The sequence below is a fragment of the Phycodurus eques genome, chromosome 1, assembly GCF_024500275.1.
Source record: "Phycodurus eques isolate BA_2022a chromosome 1, UOR_Pequ_1.1, whole genome shotgun sequence".
Lineage (NCBI taxonomy): Eukaryota > Metazoa > Chordata > Actinopteri > Syngnathiformes > Syngnathidae > Phycodurus > Phycodurus eques.
The window spans coordinates 48020255-48036884 of NC_084525.1; the positions used below are offsets into that span (position 1 = coordinate 48020255).

Below are 16630 nucleotides of genomic sequence, written 5' to 3' on the forward strand. Positions count from 1 at the left end.
AAATGAAGGAGAGTTAAATTAAGTTTGAAATACTATACTAATTTGTTATCGCAACACCACAATTGAGAACTGATGGTAGAAAGTTACCTTCTCTGTGGCTAGAATCTCACAAAGCTGGACAGTCTCTGCAAAATCTCTTCCCATCTAGGGGAGGGGGGGAGAGAGGTTGGAGTTCAAAATAAAACCAGAAGTGTGCAAGAGACCTTGTAAAAGGTTTTCAGCTTGTTAAGCACCTGTTTATCAAATTCACACTGCTTTTGGCTCTGTTCTTCAAGTTGTTTTTTTAGCTCTGCCACAGACAGCTCCAGCAACTCTATTTTGTCAATGGCCTCAGCTTTCTGTTGAGCTTCACTTTTGAGCTTGAGGTCAAAATTTGCTGCCTTCTCATCCATTGCCTGAATTTGATCCAAGGCTTGCTGGTTTTGCTGGTCTAATGTTTGAAGTTGGAGCTCCAGTTCTGCCACTCTGTCGACTGACCTAAGAGGCAGAAATATATACACTTGCATATTAAATAGCTGTAAACCTACATATGGAGGGGGGAGGAAAAAATAAAAATAAAAAATACAGCACATTAATTCATAAGTGATTAAAATAGCTCTGCACTTCACCGGTTTCCAAAGCTACGGAGTGTAACAAAGTCATCGCTTGAGTTTGTGTCATCAAATGGCTCCTCAGGAATCTCCCAGTGAGTGTCAAATTCTTCATCTTCTATTAAAATATATAATTTACGAATTGCACAAAATTAGTCTTGCAGTACAAACAATGAACATGTAATGAAAAAGGACTAATTGCGATGTGCCCGTTATTTCCGTTAACAGTATTGTCCTTACCTTCAATCGCCTCAATCACACAGGAGGCTTTTCTCTTCTGACTGACAGAGCAAGCAAAGCTAAGGTCTGACAGACCACCTTCACTGGTAGATGGGGGAGCCATTTTTCCTCCCCATGTAACCCTGCGTTTGGGCACCTTCAAAACAGTCATAACAGTTGTTAGGACAACTGAGAAAAAAAGATGACTTTAAATACTTTAATGCTACATTGAGCAATGGTTACCTTTTGTACACGATTCAAGTTGGTGCTTGTGACCAGCAGTTTGGTGAGGTTTCTTATTCTGTCCGCTTGCTCTCCTTGAAGTTGTTCTTTTTCTTGGAGAAGCTGAGAGAGCACCTCTCTCTCTGTTGCTGTGGTTTGCGTTACCAAGGAAACCTGCAGTGTGTGTGTGGGGGGGGGGGGGGGGGGGTCGCTCATTGGTCACTGCATCAAAAATGATTTTTCAGTAGAACCTGAACCAATAGCATGGCATTTTTTGTGGTGTAAACAAGTCTCTTGCCTCTTGAAGTCGCCTCTTGAGGTCTACAATTTCATTTCGATATCTTTTGAGCAGCGCACCGTCATCAGATACTTCTGTGACATGGGGATCATTCTTCATTTTTTTTGCAGTGCATGCAAACTGAGGAAGACATTAAGCAAAACCACAATTAGTGTAAACAAAAGTGTGTACTGTTTCAGTTCAGTATAACATACCATGCAATACCATTCATTTTTTTTTTTTTTTTTTTTTTTTTTTTTAAACTGTTGGGGGTACCTGGTGTATTGCCAACAAAGTAACTGGTAAACCACAAATGAACTTCAACTGTCAATTTGTGATTTTACAGATATGTAATTGCATTTAAAGCCAATGCCATGGTCTGCAAACTCTAAAAAGCCATCAAAAGGCATCAGGTCCATCCATCTTCTTCCGCTTACCGGGGGTCGGGTCGCAGGGGCAGCAAGTTAAGCACAGATGCCCAGACTTCCCTCTCCCCTGCCACTTAGTCCAACTCAAGGGGATACAAAAGGCGTTCCCACGCTAGTGTGTCCTGGGTTGAAGTGGGACGTGCACGGAACACCTCAACAGAGAGGCGAAAAGGAGGCATCCTAATCAGATCCCGCAGCCACCTCATCTGACCGTTATCATAGGTGAGGGTAGGAACATGGAAAGCCCACTAAATCTAGAGCTTTGCCTTTCGGGTCAGCTCCTTCTTCACCAAGGCAGACTGATAGTCTATATAACTGCAGCTGCTGCACCGAGCTGCCTGTCAATCTCACGCTGCATTCTTCCTTCACTCGCTTGTTCGCGCATGTGAACAAGACACGGAGATACTTGAAACCCCTCCACTTGGGCCAGGATCTCATTTCAACCTGGAGCGAGAACTCCACCCTCTTCTGACTGAGTACCATGTTCTCAGATTTGGAGGTGCTGATTCTCATCCCAACTGCTTTGAACTGCTCTAGCGAGAGTTGAAGATAGTGGCTTGATGAAGCCATCAGAACCACATCTGCAAAAAGCAGAAACTTCATACTGGGGTCACCAAACCCGACCCCCTCACCTCAACACCTTGGCTGCGCTTAGAAATTCTCCCCATAAAAGTTATGAACAAAATTAGGCTTTATACGATCAGGATTTTTGGGGCCGATCACAGAGTTTAAAAAAAAAACATAACCGATCCAATCACAAGATGGAGCAATGTGTCTATTTAAATTACCTGTTCATTTACTGTATATACTTGTGTACTTAATTGCTCCAAAAATTATATTTACTATAAATGTATTTTAGTTCAGCTATTTATGCCAGTGAGGCACAGTGACAGACAGAACAAATGAATGGTCTTCTATTAGATGGCAGGAAGTACATACAGTAAATTAATGTATCCACTTTTTGTGACAAGTTGAAAAGATAAAGCCCAATGATCGCAAAAAACGGGATGCGGTGGTATCGGAATACATCATTTTATTACACTAGCCTGACAGTGCAATTGTGAAAGAGCAAATTTGTCTGTAGTCTAATCCGGGCATTACGTGTTGTCTGTCCCACACCGCCGACATGTTTTTTTTTGTTAACTTTATTGGCCGTCAGATATTTACAGTACTACGTCAAAAGACACGCGACAAGGCTAAAAATAAACTAGCTTTTGGATTCAAATATACTGTGCACGATGGCGACGTGTAGTAAATGTCTTTTGCGGAGCCGATCAATGACGTCATTGAACGGATCGGCGCATTATGACAAAGCCGATCAGCATAAAATGCTAATTATTGACCGATACCAATCAGGCTGATAAAATCTGTGGTAAAGTCTAAACAAAATCGGTGACAAAGTGTAGCCTTGGCGAAGTCCAACCATCTCTGGAAACAAATCCGTCTGACTGCCGGTAATGCGGACCAAACTGACCAATTTTACATGGACTAAACGGCCTGTATTAGGGTTTCCGGTACACCCCCAACAAGACGCCCCGAGGGACGCAGTCGATCGGCACGCCAAGTCTACAGAGCAAATGAGGACTGGTTGGGCAAACTCCCATGAACCCCGCTGTTCCACAGTCAGGACAAAAACAACATTACTCCTCCTAAAGAGACTCAGTCAGGTGAAGATTACAATGGATAAAGCTAGACAGCCCTCTAAAACAGCTGAGAAGGAAAATTAGTGCGTTTTGCCTGTGTACATTTAGTCAGTCACTATTTTTTTCCTCCATTTCCCCCTCATTTTTTTTAGGATAAAAAGTATCTTGGTTGCATTTGACCAATTAAAAAACAAAAACTTTCTACAAGATTGATTTATTTTCATATAACCACTGAGCATTCAAATTTACACAGATAAATAGCAATTTGAAGCTTACATTCATTGCATGTAAACTGGAAGAAGATACTACACCACACGCACACACAACATTGGAAAATTATTAATGAAATCATTAATTAAATGCCATGAAAAGAAAGTATATTCCAACCTGCAGAGTGCGAAGCGTCTCATCAAGGAATGTAGTTGTGATTGTGCAGAGAATGACTGTTTTGGCGTTTCCACCGAGGGAGTTCTGAAGAATGCGCGTTAACTTACTGTCTCTGTAGTTTATGAAACCACTGGAAACACAGTGACGTTAAGATTATTTGAGCATTTTAATTTAATGTTGAATATATACAAAAATATTTTGTTTAATTCAATTTTCCTTTATTTTTTGGGTTTCATCACATATATACGGCAATAGAAGTGCCAAATGTTGAACTAAAACTGCATGGAACCACTGATGATCAATGAGTCGGACTTTATGCAATGTACAGATCTATTAGTTACAAAACTGTGAGAGGCCCTCTGCACACATAAAAACCCTATCCTGAGACCAATGCCACATTTGTGAAGCAGTCACAACAATTAACACATTTGGCATTATGCACAGAACATGTCTATATTTTACATACCTTGGGCTTTCTTCACTAAGCTTCTTTATCACTTGGCCAAGTGTGAACAGGCTGCGATTGATATTGCAGCCTTCTTTCAAGCGTGTACCTAACAAGCAGATTCATGTTAAATCAATTGTTAAAGTTTATCCTTCGGTTAACACAGAATTAAACCAAATGAGGCTTCAATTACAGTAAAATTTTAGTTCTTTACCTTCAGCCCCTGTTTGGCTTGCTCTCTCTGACCCAGCCAAGTCAACCAAATTCTGAAACAGACAGTTATAAAGTCATCAAATTTACCCCCCAAAAAATGTCTAAAGAACGTGAATGTGCAGCGCACAGTGGCATGTGAAGTCAGTAAGTCTGCACCTAAGTGTTTCGAGGTGAGACGAATGGCTGAAGAGTGCATCAGCGACTGTGGCTCTCCTTTCTCCCATGTGAGGGAATTACACAAATACACAGAGTATTGAGTAGAACCTCAATTTAACGGACCCTGAAACAACAGACTTCGGATTTAACGGCCAAAAAAATACTGCCCAGTTGGAACTCAAAACGCCCTTTTGTAACTGAAAAATTTGTAACTGGATTCCAAAAGTTGCCGCTGTGAGACAATCAACAGCCAGAGATTGGTTCCCGTATTTTCAGGTTGTGCCGCTGTTATTACAGATATAAAGACTCCATCCAGCAAACAGATGTGCCTAAGTGGCAGCTAGGGATGTCCCGATCACTATTTTTTTTTTTTTTTTTTTTGTACCAGAGTCCGAATCTTTGATTTTCTGCCGATACTGTCTCGATCAGACACCTCAATAATGCATAAAAAAATAAAAGCGTGCATCCAAATATTGTCAAGTTAATATACGTACGTGTATGTATATAATTATTAGGCTTTACAGGGGCCGATCCCAGAGTTTAAAAAAAACGATCACAAGGAATGTGTCTATTTAAATGACCTGTTCATTTACTGTATATACTTGTGTACTTAATTGCTCGAAAAAAAATTACAATAATGTATCTTTGTTCCTCTATTTATGCCAGTGAGGCATAGTGACAGACTGAACAAATGAATGGTCTTCTATTAGCTGGAAGCGAATACACTAATGTATCCACTTTTTGTGACTTTTTTTTTTGTTGGTGTGCTGTGAGATTTTTTTTGTTGTAAAATATGTTGCTTGGCGCCATAAAGGTTGGAAATCACTGCTCCAGTCAGATCGTGTATTCTAATCAGTCAGGTCAAAGCAACATTACATGACAGAAATAATGGGTGCTAACTTACTGTAATTAAATTACTATATTTTTAATTCAATTACTTCACCCACACCGAAACTTTAGAGCATGATTCGACAGAACGGCGGTATGTTTACGTCCAACCGTTCGTACTACCGCTAGCGTGCTAGGCTACAGAATATTGTATTGCCTGCTTGTGAGCCGTACCGTATTAAAAGTACAGGAACATACCTCAAGCAAGCCTTAAACTAACATCCTCTCCTGTCCTGAGCACCGGTGACCACCAACACACGGTTTTCGCCATTTTGTCTTCGTAATATAGTCGGCGCAATCCACTCTGTCGTCGTTGCCACAGTAACGTGTATCCATTCGAATTTGAGTTGACAAGATAAACTCAAGGATCATTAAAAAAATGGGACGCGGTAGTATCGGAATACAAGATTTTACTGCAGTGCTCTGACATAGTGCAATCGTGAAAGAGCAAATTTGTCTTGTAGTCTGATCCGGGAATTACGTGTCGTTTGTCCCACACTGCCGCCATGTTTTTTTTTATTTTATTTTTTTATAAATAACATCTTTGGCCGTCAGATATTTACAGTACTACGTCAAAAGACGCGACAGGTCTAAAAATAAACTAGTTTTTGGAGTCAAATATGCTAATAACGCAGAGTTAATGTCTTTTGCGGAGCCGATCAATGGCGTCGTTGATCGACAGCCTGTTCACACTTGGCAAATGACAAAGCCGATCAGCATAAAATGTTAAATATCAGCCGATACCGATAAGCCCCATCAAATCGGTGTAAAGTCTAATAATTATACTGTTAAATATATTGTAGAAGTTATCATTTATTTGCTTAGCTTGCATTAGTATTATGGGCGATTTTGAGAAAGAAAGCTGTCTCGCCTTCAAGAAGATGACTCAGCAGAGAGAAGGACGTGGCAGGTGTTGGTGCCATGTTTTCACCTTGAAACCCTACCCTTAGTGTGTTGTAGCTTAGTACGTTATGTCTTGTAAACCTCCCTATTTCAAATAAATACAGGAGAGATTGTTTAGAGCGTGTTGAGAGGCTGTAAACTGAACAATTTCCCATACGCCCTCTTCATGAGAAAAAGAAACCAGCGTCTTCATTCCTTTTGTGTCTATTTTTTTATAATGTCGGGTAAGATAAATCCAACATATACATACACAAAATACAGCATCTACCAAGAACATGAATATGTAGTACAGGGGCCATTCACAAGCCCATACACAAATGAAGGTCTATATTTATTGAGCTCTAAATTTGCACGTATCAATTTAAATCTATGGCTGTCGTTTACGGGCACGCTCATCTTGTCCCTCGCAAACATTCAATACTGATTTTAGGACAGTACAAAGTTGCTTTTTTGTCAAGCCAATCTTTGTGACATCCAATCATAACAGAAGTGGGAAAAGGAAGCACCCGAACCTCGAGGCTTATGAAAGCCTACTTACCAAATGGGAAACAATGATGGCTCCATCTGCATTTTCACCTGATGCAAGGTCACTTCTTTCACGGCTCTCTAGGATCTAAAGCACAGTAGAACACAGTACATTTTACTGGTGATTATTTTGGTAGATAATTTACTAATCTAGACAATTTACTAGTAATGCATTTAGTCAATACAATTAGAAACAATAGCAGCTTTTACAAAAAAATAAGAAATTTTCAAGTTATTTGCAACTCAACTCTTTACAATTCATACATGGACTTGAGCCACTGCAACCTTACTATATTCCCATATTAGCGTGTCTTTAAAAGGAAAAAACAAAAATCTTAAATACAAATACACACACATATACATATATATACACACACACATACATACATTTTCACCTGATGAAAGACATATATACATTAACACATTTATACATACACACACACATACATTTTCACCTGATGCAAGACATACATATACATGAACACATTTATACATACACACACACACACACACACACACACACACACACATACATACACACACACACACACACACACATATACATACACACACACACACACATATACATATATATACATACACACACATATACATACACTTTTTTTTTTTTTTTTTTTAAACTCCATCAATCCATCAGTCCGTTGTCTTTCGCTTATCAGAGTTCGGCTCACGTGGACAGTAGCTTTAGCAAGGACGCCCGGATTTCCCTTTGCCCAGCTACTTTCTCCAGCTCTTCCAGGGGGATCCAGAGGCATTCCCGAATCAGCCACCTCATCTGACTCCTCTCAATGTGGAGGAGCAGCGGCTCTACTCTGAGATGCTCCCGGATGACAGAGTTTCTCACCCTCTCTAAGGAGAACCCGGACACTCTGCGGAGGAAACTAATTTCAGCCGCTTGTATCCGGATCTTGTTCTTTTGGTCACGACCCACAGTTCGTGACCATAGGTGAGGGTAGCAACGTAGATCGACCGGTAAATTGAGAGCTTCGCCTTTGGGCTTGGCTCCTTTACCACAACAGACCGATACAAAGTCCATATCACTGTAGACACTGCACTGATCTGACTGTCGATCTCCCGTTCGATTCTTCCATCACTCTTGAACAAGACCAAGATATTTGAACTCCTCCACTTGGGGCAGGAACCCATCCCCAACCTCGAAGGAGAGCGCCTGGTGGGTGGGCCTGCACCCACGGGGCGCGGCCGGACGCAGCCCGGAAGGGTGACGTGGGTCCCCATTCCCATAGGGACAGAGGTTGGGTGCAGTGCGAGCTGGGCAGTGGCCGAAGGCAGGTACCTTGTCGATCTGATCCTCGGCTACAGAAGCTGGCTCTAGGGATGTGGAATGTCACCGCTCTGGCAGGGAGGGAGCCCGAGCTGGTGTGTGAGATCGAGAAGTTCGAACAAGATAGTCGGGCTTGCCTCCATACACGGCTTGGGCTCTGGTGCTAGTCCTCTTGAGAGGGGTTGGACTCTCTTCCACTCTAGAGTTGTCCACGGTGAGAGGCGCCGAGCAGGTGTGGGTATACTTCTTGCCCCCCGGCTCGGCGCCTATACGTTGGGGTTCACCCCGGTGGACGAGAAGGTAGCCTCCCTCCGCCTTCGGGTGGGGGGGACAGGTTGTTTGTGCCTATGCACCAAACTGCAGTTCAGTGTACCCACCCTTTTGGAGTCCTTGGAGGGGGTGATGGAGAGCACTCCCACTGGGGACTCCATCATTCTGCTGGGGGACTTCAATGCTCACGTGGACAGTGACAGTGAGACCTGGAAGGGCGTGATTGGGAGGAACGCCCCTCCCCACCCAATCAGAACCAGAGCGGTGTTCTGTTATTGGACTTCTGTGCTCACCACGGATTGTCCATAACAAACACCATGTTCAAGCATAAGGGTATCTAGTTGGCACTCGGACACCCTCGGTTGCAGTTCGATGATCGACTTAGTGGTCGTGTCATCGGACTTGCGGCCGCATGTCTTGGACACTCTGGTGAAGAGAGGGGCGGAGCGGTCAACTGATCACCACCTGGTGATGAATACGCTCAGATGGTGGGGGAAGATGCCGGTCCGACGTGGCAGGCCAAAACGTATTGTGAGGGACTGCTGGGAACGTCCTTTCAGAAGGAGTTTCAACTCCCACCTCCGACAGAACTTTGCTCATGTTCCGAGGTGGGGCCGGGGGACATTGAGTGACCACGTTCCGCGCCTCCATTGCTGAGGCGGCCGACCGGCGCTGTGGCCGTAAGATGGTCGGTGCCTATCGTGGCGGCAATCCCCGAACCTGTTGGTGGACACCAATGGTGAGTGATGCCAAGCTGAAGGAGGAGTCCTATCAGGCCTTTTTGGCCTGTAGGACTCCTGAGGCAGCTAATGGGTACCAGCTGTCCAAGCGGAATGCCGCTTTGGTGGTCGCTGAAGCAAAAACTCTGGCATGGGAGGGGTTCGGTGAGGCCATGGAGAAAGATTTCCAAACAGCTTCTAGGAAATTCTGCTCCACCATCCGGCGTCTCAGGAGGAGGAAGCAGTGCACCATCAACACTGTGTATAGTGGGGATGGGGCACTGCTGACCTCAACTCGGGACGTTGTGAGTCGGTGGGGAGAAACTTTGAAGACCTAAATTCCACAGACACGCCTTCTCAAGAGGAAGCAGAGTCTGGGTTCTCTGAGGCAGGCTCTCCTATCGCTGGGGCTGAGATCACCCAGGTGGTGAAAAAGCTCCTCGGTGGCAAGGCCCCGGGGGTGGATGAGATTTGCCCAGAGTTCCTAAAGGCTCTGGCTGTTGTGGGGCTGTCCTGGTTGACACGCCTCTGCAACATCGGGTGGACATCGGGGACTGTGCCTCTGGATTGGCAAATTTGGGTGGTGGTTCCCCTTTTTAAGAAGGGAGACCGCAGAGTGTTCCAACTACAGGGGGAACTCACACTCTTCAGCCTCTCTGGTAAGGTCTATTCAGGGGAGCTGGAAAGGAGGGTCCGTCAGGAAGTCGAATCTCAGATTTAAAAAAAATAAATTCCATAATGGACAGTATTTCTTGCATGTTTAAACGTTTTTCCCTCAGCATTTAAGTAAACGTTTATGCATGTTTAGAAAAGTAATCTTATCAATACGCCAAGTAGTGAGACTTCTCCTGCATTTTTTGGGATATGCAATTTTTAGGAAGCTGAGCTTGAGACAAAAGACGCACAAAAAAATCCAAACGTAATATGTTCTGTTGCTTACCATTCGAAAAATGGTGTGTGAACGGCTGCTGCGCTGGTTCATTTTTGTCATTCCATAGTGACGGTTTTCTGGGGGGGGAAATCGGGGGGTCAAAAATACTTGGTGAATGAATGAAAGAATTTTTCCAGATAAGTCAAGTCAGCAGACTTACTCTCTCCTTTACGAATCCAGGCCAGAGCTTGTGCAGGAGAAGTCACCAGTTCCTCAGTCAGGTCAGCAACATAGATATTTTTCTGCACACCGTAGATAAGAATTATGCTGAACATTCAAAAGTAGGAAAGGACTCCCAAGTCTGTTACACATTATTTATTCACTTTATTCAAGAGGCTAGAAATGTACATGAGTAAATTAAATTCTTAGAAAAGAGTGCTCCGCTGAGTTGGTGGGTCTTTTCAGACAAGTAAAACTAAGCAGGCAAGGTACAAATGAAATTGGTAAATGAAAAGCACTGACATAAAACTTTATCAACACCATACGGTCCTTACATTTACACAGACATTCATGCAACAGTGGGTGGCTGGGGCCATGCCGCTGCCAGGCCCAGTGGGAGCAAATTAAGACTCAGTTTCTTGCCAAAGGACTCAGACAGGCGGAGCCGGGATTCAAACTGGTGACCCTTCGGTCACTGGAAGACCCAGCCTACCACCTGAGGAACAGCCGCCCCAAATCGTAGCCTAATAGCATAATTGACCATGTACATTATTTTCTTTCCGTCTGTCTAAAACCAGGGATCGCAGCACGGAAGGGAAAAAACGTTCTGGGATTCCTTTAAAATCCTACAAAAAAATAATAATAATATAACTAAATGATTACTAAAGTGCATGACTTATTCTAATGCCCACACTGCTCTTCTCATGTGCATGTCCCATTTGCTCTTTTTAAGTCGAGTTTTAAGACATGTCGACTTTGAGAACCCCTCGGCGTTTCGGCCAGTTTGATCTTATTGGTGTATACTTTTAACTGGAACTTGTCAGCCAATCAGAGAACGGGTTCCCCAAGTACAAAACAAAAGAGTTGAGGAGATACGTTGATACGATGTTTTACTCTAATTTGAAGGTGTTTTTGACCAGTTTCTCTAAAGCCGGTAACACACAAGAACATTCCCCAAAAAGGCTTTTTGTCTCAGACATGAAATTCAATTTCTCTTCTACCCATCATCTGATTTGTCAAAAATTCTCAGTGTGTTGCACTCCGGTTGAAGTGACCACTCCAACCAGACTAGGCAATTTGACACTCATTTTTAGGAAACTTGTCAAGTTGCTACGATAAGGCATACAAAATGTTAACACACTAGGGACTTTATAAGGTAGTTATGTAAAACAACTAGAAAGCCAAAAGATCCATCCCTCCCTTGTTTAGGACCGTGGTTTTCCAACAGGGGTCCACAAAATTATTCACAATAAATTATGTCATTTATATATATATATATATATATATATATAAATAAAAAATAAAGTGCATACCTACATAGCAGGACCAGCTTGCCACGAAAATAAACTTACTAAACCAAATACTCCTCCCTACCTTAGATTTGGCTAATATAGCTCTGATATGGTTGTAGTTTAAGGTTCTGTCCCTTTCGTCTTTTATTTTATTTTTTTCATGGGAATCAAATTAAACTGTCAAGCATTTCAGAAAAGATCATTACACAAAACAACCAAAAATATTTTAATTTTTTTGTCCTGTTTGGCTGTTAGGTCAAGCAGAATGGAAAAACTGTGTGCCTTTTATGCTGGAACAGTTTTACTGTGTCACAGTGGCGTTTTTAAGCTTCCGCTGTGGTATTATAACTTAGTTTTATTGAGAATCAGACTTAGTCGAACAGAACAAAGTTTTGAGAAGGGAGAGAGAACCAAAGATAAAAGACAAAGCACTAATTCTTCTAACAGGATGTGAGAAGTCAGAAGTCAATCATTATTATTATACGAGTGTTGCATGGGGCTGTAGTGCTACACCCTGTGAGGGAAGGACAGGACAAAACAGAACAGGACAAGGACAGGAGAAGAAGCATGCATCCGACTGTACAACTGCAGTGTGGTGGCATTAAGTATGTGAATTATAAAAGTCTACAGGACGAGAGTACAAGTGAGAGCATACACAAGCGATATGCATATTCATGAGTTATTTGACGCAGTAAGTGCGTGACTCCACACCCAGTGAAAGAGTCCCAAGGGTGTGTGTCTGCGGATACATGCAAGTGAATTGATACAGTTTTACATCCACAAAGACAGACAGAAGTGTCCTGTAACTGCTGTGGCCGCATTGCGGCGGCTGAGGACCCCACCCAATCAATCGAGGGACTCGGCGGACGGGACACGTCCCACACCGAGGGACCCGGGGCGGTCCACCGGCACCACCGAGGCGCCCCGACAACTGGTCACCCAGTGGGGGACGCAGGAAGCCAATGCCACCCCACCAGCCAGCTTTTTCATAACCTCGAGATGGCAGCATACATTTATAAAATGTGCAATTTTTTCATTTTCTCCAATACCTATATGTATAATGCGCACTATTGACAATTTTGGGGGGGGTGGGGGGAATGCATATTATACATGAGAAATTACGGTACATAATGACACTAACATCAGAAGGAGTACACTGCGCTCTCCTGTTGCACCAAAATTCTGTACTAAAACAAGATATGCATATCAGTTATATTGCAACACTGAGATGCACGATGAAAAGAAAGCCAACTTACATTGGTGGTCTCTCTGACTTCCAACGGTTTTCTTTTCCAGCTGTCAACAAGCAGATCAGTCACGGTTTCATTGTATATTTCCATGTAAGACACCCTGAGAAGAAACTCCTTCTTTGGACACTATTGACCAAAAGAAGAACATTACAGATTAAATGATATTTCCCAACTAAATGTACTGCAGCATATCACAGAAACAAGTCTACAAACTATTTTACCTTTTTAATGGTTTGGAAAACATCATCAATAGCCAGTGGTATGACACCAGGAATATGGTTACTTCCCATCATTGTGAATGTCTTTCCAGAGGCTGTCTGACCGTAAGCAAATATGGTACCTGTTTAAAGCAAAAAAAAAAAAATAAATAAAGAGGGACAACTTATACACACAGTAAAATGTACTGTATATAGCTTTCAAGTTCCATGACCAACCATTGTATCCTTCAACGGTTGAAACAACCAACGGCTTTGCAATATCCTGGTATAATTGATTGGTTGTCTCTTCGGCAATGAACACTCGGTCTGTTGAAAACAGAAGTGTATGAAAGATTTCACTATTCCGTGACTGCAGGGTCCGACGTTAAACTTTTTGTTGAATGGTGGCCCGAGCCAATGTGTGGTGGCTCTGTCCAGAACTTGTATTGACCCCATACATTCATGATACATGTTAAGTTTTAGTGATCATTTCAAAATTAGCGTCTTTATACTGTATTTTTAAGCCCCTTTAAGAAATTGTTAGTGCAATTGCATTCATGGCAATGACTACGTACCAACCTCACGGCAACGAAAATACACCAATTATGCTTAAAAGAAACTCAATTACAAAATTATTAAATATTAACTTAGCACTGACTTTCCAACAATGCTTTAGCTTGTGTCTTGATGTTGTCCACACTGTATAATTAGGGGTGCTGCGATAATGCGTGAGATTTGCCTATCACTGCCGATGCGATCATATAGATTAGCTGTAAATTTTTCAGTTTATTTATGGAAAGTGCTATTGGCTGTATCAGCTGACGTTTGTTTGGGTTCGCTTCACAGCTCTTGTGCGCCTGCGCAGCGTGAAGGGCATGCAACACTAGGGCTGGGCGATTATGGGGAAAAAAATAAGAATTATTTTGATTGAAATTGAAAACAAACAATTATACATTTATTTCAAAATTTTTATTTATTCAACCACCAAAACTTAACTATAAATGTAACAAAGGAACAACCAAAAAATAAATTAGTAAAGTATAATAATATATTTTAATATTAAAACAATTGAAATTGGGGGAAGGAAAAAAATATTAAAAAATAAATACATTAATGGCTAAATACCAATGCTTATAGCCATTCTTTGCCTATGAGGAGAGTTATAAAAAAAAAAAGAAAATTCTCATTATTCTGGCATTTGACAAACAGACATAATTTTGGTAATCTTAATTGACCTAAAACAAATAGTTTTGCCTTATTTCATGTCATAGTAAAGTCTTTCTTTTTATACGGTCAATGACTGCATCTTCTGTTCCTGCTGTGTGCGCCTTGGCCTCTTAGGGGCACTGTGGTGCGACGCATGCATAGAGCTACTCCTTTACTGTAAGCAAAACAAAGTCGCAACATAACATTCATAAACTGCTTTTTCACAGATTAGGAAGAATAAATGCCCAAGAGTATAGGTATATGACTTGTCTGTATGTGTTACGATTTATTTGAAGGTCAACCCCTCCGGCCCCTCGATTGATTGGGTGGGGACCTCAGCAATTGCAGGATACGTCTGTCCTTGTCCTGTCCTTCCCTCACAGGGTATAGCACTACAGCCTCATGCAACACTCATATTTCATGTTTCATTGTTGTAGAGGTCTTGATTTACTTCTCTCATCCTGTTTACAATTAGTGCTTTGTCTTTGTCTCTCTATCCCCTCTAGAAACCTTGTTGTGTTCAGCTGATCAAGTCTGATTCTCAATAAACCTCAATTATAATACTAAGAAACCACAGCGGAAGCTTAAAAACTACACTCTGGCACAGTTTTATAGTAAACTCCAACTGGGGTGTCAGCACAAAGTAACGTCAGACTCTGGACTGTAATTTCATTCTACGCAGGTTTATAAAAACTATCCAAAGTACATTTTTTTGTGCAGAAAGCCATACCAAAACTGAAACTCTTTGTCAAGTTTCCATCATCAATCTGCTGAATTAATTTCTTATTTGCTTTCCAAAAGACCTGATCAGGCTCTGTCCGTTGTGATGGATCGCTTTCTTCTCTGTAACAAAGACAAACATTGAAAACGTTAGACATTTAATAGGCAGAAAAGCAGCCATACACATAAAAGGTGCAGAAATTAGAAGTAAAAGAAACCCGGCCGGCCACACTTGTTGTGGTTTGTGAATAGTCACTGTTATAGTTAAGTATTCGTGGTTTTTGAACTTATTCGTGTCGTCATGGCCAAGAACGTGCTTTTCAAACAAACGTTTACTGTAACTGCTGACTTTGCTAAGGCGTTGATACAAGATACATTTCCGGCTGAGTAACACTTGGGACTCAGCTGAGAAATTCCTACCGTTGACAAAGACAACATTGGCATACTACAGTATACACGTATAGTGACGGCAACCGTGAACGTTGCTTTTGAACGCGTAGTCTGTGAAATATGCCAAACGTTACGGTTAAAAGCAACGGTCACGGATATACACTTGACTGCCGTTTCACGTAAATGCAACTGTGTACATTTTGTGAACGTTGCTTTGAACCGCTGCCTTACCTTAGTCCGGTCAACATACCATAACCAGTGACACTTCTCTTTTGTTGAACGAGGCTCAAATGTCGCCCTACAATGAAAACTCACCTATGAATAGGGCGGACTCGAATGCAAACTTTCACAGCCGACTCCTCAGCCATGTTGTCACTTGTTCACTAGCGTTGCAGCTGAGCCGCATTTGAAATTCAAACTTCTTATTCTCTTGATATGTAAGGATGCCAAATAGCGTTCTGACGCATTACTGCCACCTGCTGGTAAGAAGTCTGGAACAACAGTACCGTATGCCAATAAATGATTACTATTTTGACACACTAAACTGTTCATCTACAGTAGAATTCGAGAGAAAAAAAACAAAACATTGCCAACAAAAAATATATCTATATAAATCAAATACATGTTTTGCCTAATCCTGTTCTCTTAAAAAATGTCTGATTTATATTAATTTCACTTTAATTTGCTCCTCTCTCGTAATTGTTCGCACTTTATAATTACATGTTGAATGGATTCCATTTCATTGCATATTTCACATTTGAGTTTTATTTTATCCAGAATGTCCAGTACTCTCAGCCTTGAGAGGATCATTCCTTCCTTTCAACACCGAACATCTTGTCTTATTTCTCCCTCTAAAGAGTTGCTTCTGCATAATTCTCTCCCTGTACGCTTTTGTCCATGTTTGACAAAACTCCTTGATTTTATTTTTAATTATTGCTTTGGCTTCTGCTTTTGTATTGACAGATATTGAATTTTTTTTCAGGACCTGCTATGGATAATCATCTGCTAAATCAGTTTCCATACATTCAAAGGTATACAATATGGGTTCCGAAATTCCTAATTTTAAAGAGCATCATACATATTTCACATACAGTACGTGTCTTGCACATTATTTTTGATAATACAAGCTACGCTAATACAAGCTAAAATGCTGTGCTACATTTACACCAGATGTAAGGAGACACACATCTTCCAAAAAACGGAACTTTTGTCTCGTCAAACCATATAATATCCTCCCAAAAGTCTTGGGAAGCATTTAGATGTTACTTTTTTGCAAAAGTAAAAACAGCCTTGATGT

The 16630-nt window shown here is 41.7% G+C and overlaps 1 protein-coding gene across 4 annotated transcripts in view; it reads right to left on the bottom strand.

Moving 5' to 3' along the window:
• cenpe (centromere protein E) overlaps nt 1–15734 on the bottom strand; it is a 65089-nt gene extending 49355 nt beyond the window's left edge. For 3 of the 4 annotated variants that reach the window (XM_061696342.1, XM_061696335.1, XM_061696327.1), the window contains exons 1-17: nt 15649–15734; nt 14954–15066; nt 13255–13344; nt 13042–13160; nt 12827–12946; nt 10280–10361; nt 10129–10196; nt 6910–6984; nt 4426–4477; nt 4233–4320; nt 3767–3896; nt 1330–1449; nt 1053–1205; nt 831–966; nt 609–708; nt 234–477; nt 88–144 (exon numbers count right to left, since the gene is read on the bottom strand). In XM_061696342.1, coding sequence (XP_061552326.1) covers nt 88–144; nt 234–477; nt 609–708; nt 831–966; nt 1053–1205; nt 1330–1449; nt 3767–3896; nt 4233–4320; nt 4426–4477; nt 6910–6984; nt 10129–10196; nt 10280–10361; nt 12827–12946; nt 13042–13160; nt 13255–13344; nt 14954–15066; nt 15649–15701 — 1800 coding nt within the window. In that variant the 5' untranslated portion in view covers nt 15702–15734. The remainder of the gene's footprint in view (nt 1–87; nt 145–233; nt 478–608; nt 709–830; nt 967–1052; nt 1206–1329; nt 1450–3766; nt 3897–4232; nt 4321–4425; nt 4478–6909; nt 6985–10128; nt 10197–10279; nt 10362–12826; nt 12947–13041; nt 13161–13254; nt 13345–14953; nt 15067–15648) is intronic. The other variant, XM_061696351.1, reaches the window with a different exon arrangement.
• Between the last annotated feature and the right edge of the window lie 896 nt (nt 15735–16630).